The sequence below is a fragment of the Girardinichthys multiradiatus genome, chromosome 4, assembly GCF_021462225.1.
Source record: "Girardinichthys multiradiatus isolate DD_20200921_A chromosome 4, DD_fGirMul_XY1, whole genome shotgun sequence".
Taxonomy (NCBI): Eukaryota; Metazoa; Chordata; class Actinopteri; order Cyprinodontiformes; family Goodeidae; genus Girardinichthys; species Girardinichthys multiradiatus.
The window spans coordinates 52,211,907-52,231,481 of record NC_061797.1 but is presented as its reverse complement, the minus strand read 5'-3'; the positions used below and the strand labels follow the sequence as shown (position 1 = coordinate 52,231,481).

General features: G+C 42.4%; 1 protein-coding gene across 1 annotated transcript in view; it reads right to left on the bottom strand.

Annotated features, from left to right (window-relative positions):
• The window catches only part of iqgap1 (IQ motif containing GTPase activating protein 1), a 78,051-nt gene that overhangs the window by 49,327 nt on the left and 9,149 nt on the right, over positions 1-19,575 (bottom strand). The window contains exons 3-5 of the mRNA XM_047362941.1: positions 1,760-1,916; positions 727-804; positions 310-386 (exon numbers count right to left, since the gene is read on the bottom strand). Of these exons, the coding sequence (XP_047218897.1) occupies positions 310-386; positions 727-804; positions 1,760-1,916 (312 nt within the window). The remainder of the gene's footprint in view (positions 1-309; positions 387-726; positions 805-1,759; positions 1,917-19,575) is intronic.

Genomic DNA, 19,575 nt, shown 5'->3' with positions numbered 1-19,575 from the left:
CAATCTACCCTTGAATAACCTTCTGCGGAAACTGAAACAGGAAAACAGCCAGCAGGTGTCCCAGGTGTTTATTGGTCAGCAACGCCAATGGACAGCTGGGAAAATACAGGTCCAAACAACTGAAAAACTCCCGCTTTAATGAACAGACATCCTTTTTTGTCCTCAACAAGCTTTTTGGCCAGTGAAAACAATGAAAGGAAGAAGAAACCAAACAATGGTATGTGTTTGACTTCAATGGGTTGCTTGTAAATGTCTGTGCTGCAGGGCTACACAAAGAGAAAAGGCTGCAAAAGGAAAGAGACAACCAACCTGAGAGCGTGTATACAGTAGATGCACCGTGGCATGTTCTTTCGGTCATATATGTCTGTGGTTTCAGGGTAGAAGATCTGAAACATGGTTAGGAACAGCGAGGGAAGAATATCAGCATCATGTTGGAGCATGTGTGCAGAATATGAGCTCACATTTACACACCCTGTGGTACAACTGAGGTAGAAACAGATACTTTCTGTTCAAGCTGCCAACTGGTGACACTTTAGGCCAGTTTTCATCTACTTTACTTTGTGATGTTGGTGATTGTTTTACACAGCTTTCAGGGACCATCATCAGCATTTAGAATATACACATTTTACAAACCTGCTTATGTTGCTCACAACCTCAACTCTTTCAAAAGATTTTTGAACAGCAGCAACAGTAAGGGTTAATCAGTACCGCTGTAATTGAACTCACCTTTGGCAGTCCTTTTTCTGCCATGGCGTTCAGCCACTGGATGACATTGTCAGTGTGTCTGAAATGGAGACCCGTTGCCTGTATGAGAAAAACAAAACAGAAGAAAAAATGTATTTTTTCTTTCAAAAAGCTAATGCTCTATGTTGGCAGCGCAAGCTGTAAAATGAGACCCTATTCGTTTGGTGATGTCTCATCTGGCCAGAGCGCCGTTTTCTCTCAACAAAACCTTTCTCCCTGCTACGCTTCTATAAAGGCTACATGAGTAGGGAGAAGGACTCAGTTTTCTTGTTGACAGATTTTTTAACACAAGCTGTGGATCTCTGCAACTCCTCCAGAGTAACCATGGGCCTCTAGGCTGCTTCTCTGATTAACTTCCTCCCTGCCCAGCCTGTCAGTGTAGGCCTCCATGGGCTCCGTCCTCTCTCCATGTTCAAAGCCTTAAACTGAACCAGAACCTCCTGCCTGACCTGTCTGCAGTGGTCCTTGGTCTTCATGGTGCTGGTTGTTCTCTGATGTTCTCTAAAGAACCTCTGAGGCCAGAAAAAAGAACAGCTACATTCATACTGAGATCAAATTATTAACAGGTGGACTTGAGGGCCATGCACCACTTTGTGTTGTTCTGTCATTTAAAATCTTAAAGCTCACTAAGGTTGTGATTGTAATTGTATTAGCACTGTATTTGAACTCTTTTACACCATATGCTGCACTTTTCCATTTAACTCTTTGCATCAAAGTCCTTTTAAGCAACCTTTAATGCAGCTAGACCCTGCAACGTCTGAGGAAACGGTGGTTGGATTGCAGAAGCTCTTAGTCTCTTGTATAAACTAAAGTGTGTGTAAAAAGAACATAGAGCAAATATATTTATTAAGAGACAATTTATTGTCTATTTATAGTCTATATTTAGAATAAGAAAAATGGGGAGAATAATAAAAAAAGGAGGAGAATAAACGTTTTAATCAGACAGCATACAGCAAATTTACACCTCACAGCAATCCTCCATGCAGCGGTGAACTGGACATCTCAATGTTCTCACCTTGTACCGCGTCTGCTCACGATCGTAGATCTTCTTCAGGGAAACCGTCTGCGGGGCAAAGAAGTTTCCCAGTTTGGCCAGATAGACGCCATTTCTCAAGCCCTCCTCCAGCTCCGTTGTTGGGGGCAACTCCTCGTCCAGGCATGCCTCCATCCATCTGCAAGGTGAGCAGAAAAGGCATGTGTCACGTCAACGAAAGATAAACAGCACTTAAGACCACAAAGGTGGCTTGTGCACAAACATGTAACGTGGACTCAGTAAATCAGAGAGGAGCTGAAACTCAGTTATGTTCTGAACGTTCTGTTTGAGGATGTTGAGGTTCAATGAGAGGAAACAGCAGAGCTGCTTTTCATGTTCAAACATTAGGAACAGAAGCCTATTTCTCATTTTTAATCATTATTACAGAACTGTATCCTTCTTGTCCAACACAACAAGCACCCAGAACACGAACAGCAAAGTTCTGGACCTCACGTTTTGAATCTCATGTGTGGAGCCATAAGTTTCTTGTATTTTTAGTCTCAAAACAACAGCGCTAGCCTGCAGCACTCTCCGAGATCTCCCAGCATTCATCAGGCGTGACAGGTCACTTCTTTTAGGTCATATTATGAAGCCACATTCCTGCTGAGTGCTGAGTCAGCCCAGGGCCACAGAGGAACTCCCATACTAGGAAGAGCCTTGAAGACTGGATTCAAACACCAGCAGGAAAAATCATGTCTGATTCAGTAGAGCCACTTTGTCAAACCTGCTGGTGTTATTTAAAGTCAGGATGCCTACTTAGTATGGCACCTTTAGGGCTATACGATGGGAGTTTTTCCTCCAAGTTATGACGGGATTAATTTAAGAGCAAGCTTTCTTTTTCTCATCCTCAGATGTTGTGGTCCTCTTATAAAAACTCTGCTCTCACACTCAGAAACATTTTTTGCTTACAAATATACTTTGCTCTATCTTAAAACTCAGATGTAATGCATTTTTACTTCAGAGTAAAGGCCTGACTTCCAAGGAGTCCTGCACCTTAGTTCTTGGAAAGTATGAAATGTCTTTGCTGGCAAGAACTTTGTTCTTTTTCTTGCAGCCTTAAGTAAAGCGACTAACTTCTCTGTTCCTGCAGATTATGCATTATCCTTTCATTTTCCTCTGTTACAAGAAAACTCGCAGCTCCGCCTGGAAAAGATTACAGTTTCAGCCAATAGAATGACAGCGTCACTGCGACATCACTGGTTCTTTGAGGTGCACTTGTTTTATTCAAAGAGACCTCAACACAGACAACTTCTGACATCTACAAATGTTGGGAAATACTTTCCATTTGTAGATGCGTGTAGCACCTCTAACGTGTTCTGGAGGACTGGACCTGATTTATGGCGCTCCATGTTCATGCTGTGTTTGATGTTTGTTCAGTTTTAACTGAACTGGATGTTGGCATTGTCCACCACTCTAACCAAAACGCCTGGGTAAAACCTGCTGGATCACCAACTATAATCTCTCCATTAGGCATGAGTCTGTATGACAGTCTCAGTATGATAACCGTGAGTGAAAATATACTGGTTTCAAAGTGTATTTTAAATAAAAGCAACTGGATATATCATAGTATATGATTTTGTTTTAATATAACTGCAACAATTGTTCTTACTCATATAGAAATATTCAGAACATAATGATTATAATAGTAATAATTATGATTATATCACATATTCTCCTGCTTTGTGGAATATTCTAATTATTACTACTTTAATATTTTTACTATTGGCCTCTAAATGTCAAAACTTCACATCTTCTGTTGTCAGTAATGAACATTTTCTGTAATAGCTATCCTGACGAGCATCAGCTCTCACTGGTAAAGCTGGAGTTCCTCATCGGTCATGAGGAATTTCTCATTGCCAGAGCAGACAGAGTAAAGTCAAACATTAAACGCTGAAAAAAGAAATGAGGCTCTTTTAATCTGCAGAGAAAACACTCCCATCCCTCTGCAACTACAGCAAGGTTACATCCTGAGAAAGATCAAGTGAATTCTTTCCTCCTTCAGACAAGCCTCCCTCTACATGCACACACATGCATCTCTGTTGCAAGAAGTGTTTACTCATAAAACCTTCAGCTTTAGTCTCATCTTACTCACAGTGCTGGAGAACCACACCCAACTCAGCTAACAACTCCAAGTTTAATTTGCCTTCATCAGGATCCTACAACAGCCCTGGAAACCCTGAACTATGTAACTTGTAACGTACTGTTTATGGTGCTATCTATGAGACTTACAAAACAATGAAGAACAAAAAATGGCATCAAACCTCATATCCATTACTTAATCTGCTCACGGTGTGGTTGTTGGGTGAGTCAGACTCAAATCATAGCCGCTGTCCACTATTTCCTATTCTAGGACTCAATGCCAATAATATGCTGTCAGTTTGTAACCACAGTTCTGTCAGGACAACATAGAGAAAAATAATCAGGTGCATTTCAGTCAGCTCAGTTTAATGAGATTAATCAGAAGCGATGCTAAGTTATTTCTGTCATTTAGAAGTCATTTACCCAGAAAAACAGATTCCTGTAAAGTCCCAATAGTTGTGTCCAGTGTGTTCAATAAAAGAAAAAAGGGTGTAGATTTGTCTGAGAAGAGAGTCTGAACAGATTTCAGTGGAAATCATTGTAGTTTCTGAAAGGTTTATAAAGCAGCTCTACAAACAGTGCCTTTTCCCAACAATTAGGTTTTCCTTAAGTCACTTGGTCTGCAAACAAATGCAAGAAAGGGCGGCTCACTACCAGCTGAAACAACTTCCCTCTCAGGAAGTCGTGACACAGGGCTTTCAGACAAGCCAGCCATTGAGGCTGGGGTGACGGAGCCGTGGCGCTGGGCCTTCTCATCAGGAACAAGCCCCCACTTTCACTCTTTGCTGGCGGAATGAAAGGCTCCATAAAGACTCCTAAGTAATGGCTCTTTTTTTTTATCAAGGGTACACACCTCTTCCACCCAAGCACAAACACGGTCACACCCTCCATTTAACCAGTGAGATCTGCAGCTATGAAAGCAGAAAACAACCTTTGTACAGTTGTGTTCTGGACTCCAACCAGCATGTCTGCAAATGAAAATGAAGCCACGAATATGAAAGCAACGACTGGAATCTGAATAATTTATTTGCCTAAAAACATGAAGGTGTAAAGGTCTAGCTATCTGAAGGCTAGATATTATTCCACACATTTCCAAGCTATGAGCAGGCATATTAAAAGTAAACGTGCGTCACTATCTTTGATGCCATCAGAAAGTTGAAATGCCGCATAGTACAAATGGCTTAAAAATGTAGTTAGATATGCTACCTATAGAGGCCTAGGCTTTAAAGTGTGATGAAGGCCCTGTAAGGCTGATATAGCTGACAGGACTTTTCCAAATCGTGGCATATTAAAGGAAATCTAACCTTTTTCTATGTTCAAGCAGGAAATGATTGTGACATCATTGCACTCAGTCAATGTCACTTCAGAATAAACTGCTCCGCAAAACACCAGCGCTGGAGTATATGCTGCAACATAAGGCACATGGGGAACATGCATCCTTCTCAGATCCAGCATGCTGTCAGGAAGCTGAAGTCAGAGCAGAGGTCAGTCTCATAGGAAGAGGTCTTCTACTGACCGTCACCTCCACAGGAAGACCTGTTTACTTACTTAGTGTTATTGAGAAGGTACATCCTCCCCTCCACTGCACCACTAAGTCCAGAAAGTTTCCGTTGCATGTTACATGCATTAAGAATCATTCATCCACAGAGATTAAGACATTCTGGACTTTTTGGTTTTCCTACTTCCTCTTTTCCAAGTTTCACTGGGAGGGATGGACTTTCTGCTGACATGAATGAAGGACAGACAATATATGCTGTAGCTAACAGACCACAAGCCTTTTCTCCATGGCTTTAAAGTGTTGTTGCCCCTCTACTGGGAGCAACCTTACAGGTTTCACTGACTCACTGTTTGAAAAATATGCAAGAAATCTGTTAATTAGATTTAAAGTCCTGAAATGATGCCATGCACATAAAATCAATTCAGATTTTGAGAAGCTTTTAATTAGTTTCCACTATCTTTGGAAAGACAACATTGGAAATAACTTTAGAACCTGATCTGTGTTTGGACTGTTCTGATCCTGTGGAGCTTCCTGAGTTATCAGAAATATTAGCTTCATCTAAACCTTCAACTTGTATGTTAGACCCAATCCCAACCAAATTATTTAAGGAAGTGTTCCCTCTGATTACCAGCCCCATTTTAGATATGATTAATCTATCTTTAGTAAATGGATCAGAACCACAGGCTTTTAAGTTAGCTGTAATTAAACCTTTACTTAAGAAACCTTCGCTTGATCGAGATGACTTAATAAATTACAGACCTATATCCAATCTTCCATTCTTATCTAACATTCTTGAGAAAATAGTTGCTAATCAAATGTGTGAACATTTATACAGCAATGACCTGTTTGAAGAGTTTCAGTCAGGTTTCAGAGCTCATCATAGCACTGAAACAGCTCTGCTGAAAGTCACTAATGATATTCTTATGGCCTCAGATAATGGACTTGTGTCTGTTCTGGTTCTGTTAGATCTCAGTGCTGCATTTGATCCAGTCGACCATAATATTCTCTTAGAAAGGCTGGAATATGCTGTAGGGATCAGGGGAACAGCACTAGGCTGGTTTAAATCTTATCTGTCTGACAGATTCCAGTTTGTTCATGTAAATGATAAATCATCTTTAAACTCCAGGGTTAATTGTGGAGTACCACAGGGTTCAGTACTTGGACCAATTCTCTTTACTATATATATATGCTTCCAATAGGTCAAATTATCAGGCAGCATGGGATACATTTTCACTGTTACGCTGATGATACTCAGCTTTACTTATCCATAAATCCTGATGAACCCAACCAGTTAGATAGACTACAAGCATGTCTTGAAGACATAAAAACTTGAATAACTTTAAATTTTCTGCTTCTAAATTCAGACAAGACAGAAGTTGTCGTCTTTGGACCGAAGTCTTTAAAAAAGAAACTGCTTAGTCAATTACTTAACCTGGATGGTATTAAATTGACCTCCAATGATAAAGTAAAAACCTTGGTGTTATTTTTGACTAGGACATGTCATTTAAATCCCATATTAAACAGGTTTCTAGGATTTCCTTCTTTCATCTCCAGAACATTGCCAAAATTAGAAATATCCTGTCCAGGAGTGACGCTGAAAAACTAGTCCATGCATTTGTTACTTCAAGGCTGGACTATTGTAATTCTTTACTATCAGGATGTCCACAAAATGTAGTTAAAAGCCTTCAGCTGATTCAAAATGCTGCAGCAAGAGTTCTGATGAAAATTAAAAAGAAAGATCATATTTCTCCTATTTTAGCTTCCCTTCATTGGCTCCCTGTTAAATCCAGAATATAATTTAAAATTCTCCTCCTCACATATAAAGCCCTTAATGATCTAGCTCCATCATACATCAGAGATCTGATTGGTCCATATGTTCCTAACAGAGCACTTTGTTGTCAGACTGCAGGTTTACTGGTGGTTCCTAGAGTCTCTAGAAGTAGAATGGGAGGCAGATCCTTTAGTTATCAGGCTCCTCTCCTGTGGAACCAGCTCCCAGTTTTAGTCCGTGAGGCAGACACCCTGTCTACTTTTAAGGCTAGGCTTAAAACTTTCCTTTTTGATAAAGCTTATAGTTAGAGTGGCTTAGTTTATCCTGAGCTATCTGTGTAGTTATGCTGCTAGAGGCTTAGGCTGCTGGAGGACATAATGACCACTTTCACCCTCTTTGCTACATTCTCACACTACTCTCCAATTTTGCATTATTTGCTGTTTTCAGCTTTTAACTTTATGTTCTCTCTTTTCTCTTCCTAGAAGCTACACCTGGCCTGACTCTGTGTCTACCTGTGACACCTTTCTGGAGAGGGGCATCGTCCGAGCTTCTGCTGGCAACAACTTAATGCTCACCTTCTACAGATGATCCACATGACCCTGTCTTTCAGTGTTTAACCCTTTCTCTCTCCTAGACATGGCTACTGACTGAGCTTCTACTGTAACTAACTCTATGTGCTCTCTTTCAGACTCTAACCTTGAAAACTGGCTCAGAGTTTATCTGTTCTTTCTTTCTAGATGAAACGACTAAAGGAGCTACATCCATTAACATTTACTTTTCCTTCCCATAGAAAGTACTCCTGGATCAGTGCTTCTTTGTTCTCTTTGTATCTCTGCTCTGTTCTCTCAAACCTCCAGTCGGTCGTGGCAGATGGCCGCTCACACTGAGCCTGGTTCTGGTTCTGCTGGAGGTTTCTTCCTGTTAAAAGGGAGTTTTTCCTCTCCACTGTCGCTACATGCATGCTCAGTATGAGGGATTGCTGCAAAGTCAACACCAGTGACTGTCCACTGTCTCTACATGCTCATCCAGGAGGAGTGAATGCTGCAAGTCACTGACTGGATGCAATCTGCTGGGTTTCCTTAGATAGAAAAACTTTTTATCCAATTTGAATAAATAACTGAATCTGACTGAACTGTTCAATGGTTACGATTAATAGGAATGTATGAACCTGACTGTTGTGAAGAACCTTGAGACGACATGTGTTGTAAATTGGCGCTATATAAATGAAACTGAATTGAATTGAATAGATGAACAGACATCTTTATCAGTTTGCCCACCAACTATCAAGTGAAGAGCCTTGGGCCATGTGTGCTGAATAAATGCAAAGCAGCACTTGGTTTGAGCTGGGAAATCCCCTCTATTCACATGCAAAATTTACTTAATGACTAGAAATGAACACATCAGAAGGCCAGACGTGTGTTTAGATAACAGAAGGACGCACAATAACTCTGCACAAACAGATAAAGCTTCACTGCATGCTAAGTAAAGCAAGAAGGAAGCGTGATTATTGAATAATTATGTGTGGCGAGCCATTTATGGATGCAGCAAAATGCCAAGGTAAAGAAATCCTTCTCCTGCTTTTTCTACTCTCCTCTTCCCTGCATGCTGTCCTCCAGGAACACGTTTCAACTTTGCTAAAGCACAAATAAAACGCTGGAAAAAATGTAGGAGAAAGGTGACAGAAGGAAAAACAAAAGCCGAACAGAGAGCCAAGTTGTCCATTACATGCTTTTACTGCGACACTAGAATCTGACCTTTTCTTCTCCACTATATATATATATATATATCCTATATTCTCTTACTTTTCCAGGACAATGCCCCCAACCAGTCTTATGAGCTCTGGCCACTAAACTCTGCATCGGGTATGAAAGCACGGTACTTGAAATAATATTTAAAATATAATTATTAATAAATATTGCAGTCAAGCAGTCTCATTACAACTGGGATGATGTATAGATTGATATTGCAATTGGAAATAGACATTATGCAGCTCAGAATACATCTCTAGACGTGTTTTTTAGATTTGCCAGAGTGTTTAAGTTTAACATCCAGATGATGCTTTTGCATTGGAAAAGAGAAAATAAAAACCACTGTTGCTACAGTAAGCAATGCTAATGATGCTAAAGGCTCTAACTGCAAACAAAAGTTGTTAAACGCAGCGTAAAAATGTCAGGTCTGACATCATTCGACTAAAATATAACGAGACGCGGATACGGCTTTGCTTTAGAACAATTAATGACCTTTCATGGCGGAGACGCTCGTTCTGGAGGCAATAAAAGCCTTCGCATGACTACATGACAGGCTGTAATCCAGCTGTTTGTGTTGAGAACACCTTTAGACTTCTCCAAAGTGAAGCCAAGCTCAGAGTAGTTCTTGAATAAAAACAGACAAAACAATGAAGCAGTTAATGCAGAAGTTCTTGACAGGGACTCGGACTGTTGCTAGTCTGAGAGAGAAAAGCAAAGTTTCATGTTTCATCTGCGGCCAGGTGAGCGCCAGGTACGAGCCAGGAGGAGGAGGGGTGGTACAACTCCTGCAGCTCCCTTTATGGAACAATGATCCCTCTCCTTTTATTTCACTTTGTCCTTCCCTCCTTCTGTCCCATTTACTGCCAGGCTGCATGACTCAGGCCCATTTACCCAAAGGAATCACTGTTTCTCTGGAAACGACCTTTACAAAGGATTACACAAAACCACTAAACACAATGTTTACCAGTTGAACTCAAACCGCCAAGTTGCTTTCTCTGAAAGGCAACATTAAACAGATTCATCATCTCTTCAGTTAAATTACATTTAATTACATTAAACTAAATGATGTAGCTACATGCATCTTACCATGTTTATGACGCAGATCAGCTGGCAACAATAGCTGACTTTAAGTGACATTAAGTTTTAGTTGCTTTAAACATTTCAACAGGTCCTTTTTTACATGGTTTGAACTGCTATAGACTGTTGTTCAGCAACAAGGCTGGGCAACAAGACTGGGCAACAGGCTGGTCAAGACTGGGTAACAGGCTGGTCAACAAGACTGGGTAACAGGCTGGTCAACAAGACTGGGTAACAGGCTGGTCAACAAACTGGGTAACAGGCTGGTCAACAAGACTGGGTAACAGACTGGTCAACAAACTGGGTAACAGGCTGGTCAACAAGGCTGGGCAACAGGCTGGTCAACAAGGCTGGGCAACAAGACTCAGTAACAGGCTGGTCAACAAACTGGGTAACAGGCTGGTCAACAAGGCTGGGCAACAGGCTGGTCAACAAGGCTGGGCAACAGGCTGGTCAACAAGACTGGGCAACAGGCTGGTCAACAAGACTGGGTAACAGGCTGGTCAACAAGACTGGGTAACAGGCTGGTCAACAAGACTGGGTAACAGGCTGGTCAACAAACTGGGTAACAGGCTGGTCAACAAGACTGGGTAACAGGCTGGTCAACAAGACTGGGTAACAGGCTGGTCAACAAGACTGGGCAACAGGCTGGTCAACAAGGCTGGGCAACAGGCTGGTCAACAAGGCTGGGCAACAGGCTGGTCAACAAGACTGGGTAACAGGCTGGTCAACAAGACTGGGTAATAGGCTGGTCAACAAGGCTGGGTAACAGGCTGGTCAACAAGACTGGGTAACAGGCTGGTCAACAAGACTGGGTAACAGGCTGGTCAACAAACTGGGTAACAGGCTGGTCAACAAGGCTGGGCAACAAGACTGGGTAACAGGCTGGTCAAAAAACTGGGTAACAGGCTGGTCAACAAGACTGTGTAACAGGCTGGTCAACAAACTGGGTAACAGGCTGGTCAACAAGACTGTGTAACAGGCTGGTCAACAAGACTGTGTAACAGGCTGGTCAACAAACTGGGTAACAGGCTGGTCAACAAACTGGGTAACAGGCTGGTCAACAAACTGGGTAACAGGCTGGTCAACAAACTGGGTAACAGGCTGGTCAACAAACTGGGTAACAGGCTGGTCAACAAACTGGGTAACAGGCTGGTCAAAAAACTGGGTAACAGGCTGGTCAACAAACTGGGTAACAGGCTGGTCAACAAACTGGGTAACAGGCTGGTCAACAAACTGGGTAACAGGCTGGTCAACAAACTGGGTAACAGGCTGGTCAACACACTGGGCAACCAGACTGGGTAACAAAAACAATTTGAGAGAATTCAAAATCCCACTAGATCAATTTTTCCCCATTCAGGTTAGGACAATTCTTATAACTGGGAGCACTGGGAGTAGCCACAAGAAGCATATTTTCATTCATGTTGGCTCTTAGCCCAGGGTGCCTTTGTGTCTGGGGGCAGCATGAGCGCCTCAAAAAGTCAAGCAACCAATTTTGAACCCGTTCTATTTGGTGTCAACATGTCCAACAAAATCATCATCAACTAAAGTTCTGTAATCTGTCTGACGCGTCACGACGTCCCCAACAAGCTGGCCAGTTCACAAGCTGGGGCTGAAAACTTCACCTGGTTAATGAGACTAAAGCCATAATCTAATCTAAGATTCCTATTCAGTGCTAAATTAAAGAAATATTTAACTGTTTGTTTTCACCGTTTTTAATAAATATGAACAGAGTCCAATAATCTCTAGTTCAAAATAAAAAATACCTGTGCTGGTCACACCTGAACTGCACAGGTCTACAGCCAGAGGACTCTAATAAACAATTTGAGATTTGGGAATTCTTTATTGTATTTGTTGAAACTTTATAGGGACAATTATTTACATTGACAAATCACTTTTTTCCCCCATTTATTAAATGGATTCAACTACAAACTCTGAACGTTTTTTGTGTGTAAACAATGTCATGAACTTTGATGCGTTTTTTTGTTCAAAAAACAAAAACTGATTAACGTTGTTCATATTCTTTTGATGCATAGCTGACGATAATCCAGATATTTTTCAGAGAAAGAAAAAATTAAGACATTTAAAGACCACTTTAATGTAGTGAACTGGAAATATCCTCATTAACAAAGCTGTGGCTTCTAAACAGTTTGAGCTTTAAATCCAATAGCTACAGAAGCAGCAGTATGTTTCTTCCAGCAGTGAACAGAATCAGTCACCAGAGGTCAGATCTGATAGCTTTCAGAGGGCTTTCGACACAGTACTCTTCAGACATTGTTCCCCATCACCAACACAAGGTCAGGGGTCGATGTTACACAATCATCCCTGCAGCAGCACCAATACACTGGAGGGTTTGGAAACTTTTTCAAAAACAGGAAATTACAGGCAAACAGCCAGAGCTTAAGGAGGAACTGGGCTGGTCTGACTGTGAAAGCTGAGAATGAGAGAAAAGAAGCTTCTGATTGGATTTAAGTTAAATTGGTACATTTTGAGCTAAGAGCCTTCATTTAGAGGTGGAGCCACTTCAAGTCCTCTTCTCTGTGCTGTTAGAGGAGAAAAGTGGCAATATAAAAACACTTGATTGTGGATTAGACATAAATAAGTGTCATTATTGTTATACGATGACCAGTTATGATTACAATCATTGTGTTCCTCCTGCTAGACAGTAAAACTGGTGAAATAAACCCAATTAAATAAAAAAAATCTTCGATCGGAGACAAAAATACACTCATGAGCTACAGTTGAATCACAATCACCTGTTAAAACCCAATAACCTCACCATAAAGACATGCGTGTCATTTGTTCCATCAGCAACAGTTTGGGTTCAGTGTGAATTCTTCTCATTTTTCAGTGACAGCCCTCTCTGACACAGATGTTGAACGTAGCTCTTAAAAGAATATCTTTGTTTAAGGCTGCAAATCTGAGCGTTAGAAGCAGGTTGTCACCCTGACAAACACAAGCAAAGTCAGAGTCAGAATAAGAAACAAGAAATAATATTTCCTTTCCCTACTAACTTAGAAAATACGTATCTTAAGGTCATACTTAAGGATATGAAAATAAAAACAACTAAAAACCTGCATTTCTTCTTACGTAACTGAACAAAACTGTTCATACATTTTAGACACAAGGCAAAAAAACTGGCAAACAAAAGCCCACAAGGTCGTTGGAGTTACCAAACCACAGCATGATCAGGCTTAAGGCTGAATACTGGAAGAAAAAAGCCTTTTTCACAAAGTACACCCATTTAATTCAACGGATTTACATATCGGAACATCTTCACCAGGTTCCAGAATTAGGGATGCACAGATATGCAAATGTGGGCCAATATCTGACATTAATATTGTTGTTATGGCTGACAACCAATATTTACCATTAAAAAGGACCAGACTCCTGACACTGCTTCTCTGCTTCGGCTGAACACCCCACAATCCTGGGCTGCATCACTGTCGCCGTCACATGACCAAAGAAACACGCCACGGCCACCATACACAAACGGCAACAAGATGGAAATAAACATCGATTGTTAATATCGGCCCGGTTTCACTTATCGGACCATGAGTCTGGAAAGGCTTATCTGGCCATTTGCACGCAATTTGAAGCCCAGACACAGAGAAAGACTATTTGTAAAAAAACATTTAGAAGAGCAGCAAATCTAGCCAGCAATGGACATCCCAGCAAAACAAATTACAGAACCACCCGGAGTCAACCATCTATACAGCACACTCCAAGCTTGGTCCAAACTGGGTCCTCCAAGCTGTGAAGGATTGTTCACAGCTTGGAGGACCACGACGATGTGAGCGACTAATAAAGTCGAACAGAAAACGGCCGCTGAGAGGACCAGTGTAATGGAGCAAAAAGTAACTCTACAAGACGCTGGGGTGTACTTAGTTTCTCTACAGATAAATTCTCCAATTTAGCCCAATCTCAGGGAACTGCTGTGTTTTTGTATGATTGGGCTCAAATGTAAATCATTTTAGAACTTGGTACAGACCAAATCCTGTTGTTTATGTCCTGAGAGGTAAACCTCTAGTTTTTTAATATAGAGGTTGAGAGGTTCTGAAGGCTGCTCATATTAATCTCTAACACTTTAAGCAGTTTCTCACAAAAACCTTACAAAAATCTACGCTATATTCAAATGCTTGAGTTTAATAAAGTAAGCAGCTACATATATAAGAGATATCAAAGAATAATCCAATTATTCATGTGCATTTAAAAAGAAATCCGATAGGATATCAGCATCTTAAAAACATTAAATTTTTTGAACTGATTATGAATTTAATTTCTTTAAATTGTGTCATAAGTTCAAGTTTTAACTGGAAAATAAAAAGCTTTGCATTTAAGGTGACCCCTGATATAGATTTTCTTTGTTTGAGGCTTTAAGGAAAGTAATCCAGGTATACCTGGAAAATGTAAGTCATTTCCCATTTTCCTTGCACCTTTACTCACACTGATTAGCATGTGTCGCTGATATGAGAGGTCATTCAGAAGCATGCTGCACGTTCACGTTTCAAACTGTCCTCAACATCTAACTTTAGCAGTTAGTGTAGCTCAGACAGCGTTACTTAAAGAGTCTCTGCATATTTTTTATGGCATCGTTCCTCTACCCTGGTCCTCAGGGCCCACTCTTCATGTTCTAGATGCGTCTCTGCACACCTGATTCCAATGATTATATTACCTCAGCATGCCGTTAAATCCTGCAGAAGGTTGGTAATCACCAGTTTGTTTAAGCTATGGGAGTGGCAGCAGGGGAACTCCTAAAACATGCAGGACTGTGGGTCCTGAGGACCAGGAGAATGTAGAACTATACCCGAACTGATTTCTTTTTTTTTCTTACCAAAAGTTGATAATATGTCTAAATTCAGCATCTTCCATGACAGACATTGGGAGAGTGGATGTTTAAAATAAAACATCACACATTTTCTGTACTGTCTTCAGTCTTTCTGTTATCTGTGGAGAGTCTCACTCTTTCAGCCTGAATGAACCTGAATGACTTCATTTATTTTAGTGATGCAGCTGGTCCCAGTAATTTCTCCTCTACTTCATCTAGAAATGCCACCAAGTAACTTGTTTTTGTTTCAGGTCAGTTGATATGAAAATATAAATTTTTGTCACACCTGTGATTTATACCCTTTATCCTCTAAATAAACGCTAATTTAATGTCTTTTAATACTCGTACTCGTACTCTTCCACTTTATCCGGGACCAGGTCGCAGGGGCAGCAGACTCAGCAGAGACACCCAGACGTCCCTCTCCTCAGACACCTCCTCCAGTTCCTCCAGGGGGAGCCCAAGGCGTTCCCAGGCCAGCCGAGAGACATAGTCCCTCCAGCGTGTCCTGGGCCGTCCCCTGAGCCTCCTCCCGGTGGGACGTGCCTGGAACACCTCCCGAGGAAGGCGTCCAGGAGGCATCTGGTATAGATGTCCGAGCCACCTCAACTGGCTCCTCTCGATGTGGAGGAGCAGCGGCTCTACTCCGAGCCCCTCCCGGATGGCCGAGCTCCTCACCCTATCTCTAAGGGAGTGTCCGGCCACCCTACGGAGGAAACTAATTTCAGCCGCTTGTATCCGGGATCTCGTTCTTTCAGTCATGACCCAAACTTCATGTCCATAGGTGAGGGTAGGAACGTAGACCGACCAGTAAATCGAGAGCTTCGCTTTTCGGCTCAGCTCTCTCTTCACCACAACGGATCGGCACAGCGCCCCCATTACTGTGGCAGCCGCACCGATCCGTCTGTCGATCTCCCGCTCCATTCTTCCCTCACTCATGAACAAGACCCCGAGATACTTGAACTCCTCCACTTGAGGCAGGAACTCCCCTCCAACCTGAAGAGGACAAGCCACCCTTTTCTGGTCGAGAACCATGGCCTCGGACTTGGAGGAGCTGATCTTCATCCCAGCTGCTTCACACTCGGCTGCGAACCGCCCCAGTGCATGCTGTAGGTCTTGGCTAGAGGGGGCCAGCAGGACCACGTCATCTGCAAAAAGAAGAGACGAAATCCACTGGTCCCCAAACCAGACCCCCTCCGGCCCTTGGCTGCGTCTAGAAATCCTGTCCATAAAAGTTATGAACAGGACCGGTGACAAAGGGCAGCCCTGCCGGAGTCCAACATGCACCGGGAACAGGTCCAACTTAGTGCCGGCAATGCGAACCAAACTCCTGCTCCGCTTGTACAGAGACCGGATGGCCCCTAATAAAGGGCCCCCGATTCCATACTCCTGGAGCACCCCCCCACAGGGCATCATGAGGGACACAGTTGAATGCTTTCTCCAGGTCCACAAAACACATGTGAACCGGTTGGGCAAACTCCCATGAACCCTCGAGTACCCTGTAGAGGGTATAGAGCTGGTCCAGTGTTCCACGGCCGGGACGAAAACCACACTGCTCCTCCTGAAGCCGAGGTTCGACTATCGGCCGGACTCTCCTGTCCAATACCCTGGCGTAGGCCTTACCAGGGAGGCAGAGGAGTGTGATCCTCCTGTAGTTGGAACACACCCTCCGGTCACCCTTCTGATGAAGGGGGACCACCACCCCAGTCTGCCAGTCCAGAGGCACTGTCCTCGACCGCCACGCAATGTTGAAGAAGCGTGTCAACCATGACAGCCCCACAACATCCAAAGACTTGAGGTACTCAGGGCGGATCTCATCCTCCCCCGAAGCCTTGCCACCGTGGAGCTTTTTAACCACCTCGGTGACTTCAGCCTGTGTGATGAAAGAGTCCAACCCCGAGTCCCCAGCCTCTGTTTCCACCAGGGAATGTGTGATGGCAGGATTGAGGAGATCCTCGAAGTACTCCTTCCACCGCCCGATAATGTCCCCAGTCGAGGTCAGCAGCTCCCCACCCCCACTGTAAACAGTGTTGGCGAAGCACTGCTTCCCCCTCCTGAGGCGCCGGACGGTTTGCCAGAATCGCTTCGGGGCCAACCGGTAGTCCTTCTCCTTGGTATCACCAAACTCCTCCCAGGTCCGAGTTTTTGCCTCTGCCACAGCCCGGGCCGCGGCATGCTTGGCCTCACGGTACCCGTCAGCCGCCTCAGGAGTCCCACAAGCCAACCACAGCCGATAGGACTCCTTCTTCAGCTTGACAGTGTCCCTTACTGCCGGTGTCCACCACTGGGTTCGGGGATTGCCGCCGCCGCCGCCATGTCTTTTAATAACATTTAGATATTTTCAGCTAGATGTTGCCACTGAACAAGATTTTGTTCATGGTGGCTGAGATAACCAAAAAGAAACATTGATGATCTAATCTTGCAGAAGCAGAACTGGATCAAGTACAACCAGAAGGTCCAAACAGATCCAATTAAAACAGCAGTGCCGGACGTCCAGAAACAACCAACTATAAACTCACAGGAATCTGAATCTGCACCTGAAAACCTGGAATTATCTGTTGCAGATCTCCAAAAATTCCCAGAACATTTCTTTTATATCATCTGTTTTCTTAGGCTTTTGATCATCAACAGAGATGAATTACTATCTGCATCAAATTACAGTTTCAGCCTTAAATCAGTCCAAACCCAAAGGCACACACCAAAGGTTCAGTACACCCAGATGTACAGTGGACATAAAAAGTGTACACATCCCTGTTAAAAGGTTTCACAATAGATACTTTCTTTTTTCTGTAATGTGACAAATCAGACAAACAGAAAATATAACAAATCTGTTATAGGCATGAATGCTGAAGTCTGAATTAAAACGGACTGATTGTGGGTCACGATTCCAGCAGAAAAGCAACATGCATCATCACCAAAAGAACACCATGCCCACAGAGAAACATGGTGGTGGCAGCATCATGCTATGGGGTTCCTGTTTTTTATGCATTGCCCATTTATGGTTAAAAAAATAACAATTTAACATGCTTGTAATAATTCCTTTTACAAATTTTAAGCAAAAAGGTTTTTCAACTGCTAGTTTCAAAGCATGCACAGTTAAGCTAGCAGTTTATTGCAGCTTTTCCCATTTTCCACAGACCAGATTTATTTCTGTGATTATTTATTGTGTCGTTACATCCCACAAACCTCACATTTTAAACAAACAAACCAATGTATTCGCTTTATTTTATATTCACAGGAATTTTTATTTTCTCCTCCAAAAAAAGACAAACCAAGAGCTCCTCTTCCACTCGTCAGTCTGCTGTCGTCTAATGATCCCATCACAGCAGTTCTCAGTAGCTTACCTCAAGAACTGAAACTTTTGCACGACCAGTTCACTGCTTGCTCTACTCCGAAGTACGGAGTGCAGGCAGGAAACAAGTCAAGTTTGACAGATTTGTGACAAAGTTCATGCAGCATTTAAGGCAATCCAGACTTTAAAACAGTGAATGCAACATATCTCTAAAACTAGAAGTCGTTTTGGTGCATACAATAGAGAGGGACTGCAGTTAGCATCAGCACGGATCAATAAACAGGAGTTTGCTGACAACAAGTGCCACTGCATTCCTGGCAAGACTGGGTGCGACAAGAAACAAATGAAAGCAATGGTATTGCATATTTATATTTAGACATTTAGCAGGTGCAGGCATCCAAAGTGACTGCCAAGCTTCAGTACAGTAAGAAACCCTCCTATTTATTTTAGGCTGATTATGATCTGCTGAAATGAAAAGTGTACAGGTGGAACAGGTTCAGAAATGTAGGCAGACTCTTACTGCGATAGATGTGTTAAAAGAGGTTTTCTAGGAAAAATCTGTGTGAAATTATGACAAAATGACATTCTTGGAGAAACTCAGCAGCTGAGAAGAAGAATAAGCTGATAGCAATCATCTCTCTGTAGGAGGCATTAATGGTTTCAGTTTGATTTTAAATCATAAAATCATGACCCCAAGCAATGAAATAGGAAGTCTAGCAGATTTTCTTGCTCGCAGCATAAATCTTTGAACATGATGTAGGAAACATGACCAAAAAGTAGCCAAAGAAGGGAAACCTGACTTTGACATTCAGGAAAAATGGTGATGGCAAGACTGCAATTTAACATCTCACAGGGCCTTCATATTCATTGTTTTCAAGAGGTCAAGCAATGGATCAGCTGCTGCACACTGTTGGTACTGTTGGTGAAGTGCTGAGCCCAGAGGAATCCGTCCTTCCCAAACACGAGCTGACACGATGCAACCCAAACTTCTACTGAGATTCGGGAAGTATGTGAAGCAATGCATGGCCTGAATTTGGATATGCAGTTAAATCAAAAAAATGGAATGACAACAGACAGTCTTCACGGTGAGAGGAAAAACAAGTTGTCGCTAATGATAATCCCCAGATGTCATCCTGTCTGGGTTTGGAGAAAGCTGCTTTATGTCAGTAGTGTTCTGGACTGGACAAACTTGAAGAATGACTAAAAGATTTACTTTAAAAAGACCTTTCACATTAGATGTATACGTGTATGTCATCTGCAGAAAAGTGATTCAGATGATCACTAATGAGACACTTGCTCCCAGAATTTGAATTTTCAAGATCCAGTCAGTAACAACCATCTAGAACACCCCTCCAGCATTTCAATTCCAAGTTAGAAAGTAAAGTTTCTCCACCAACATCTGAAAATCCAATATAGCTGCCGCAAACCAACACTGTGATCGCTAAAGCAATAAACTGTTCATTTATGCTTTTAACAGTTGGCACCACATTAAATAGGTTCCCAGTTAC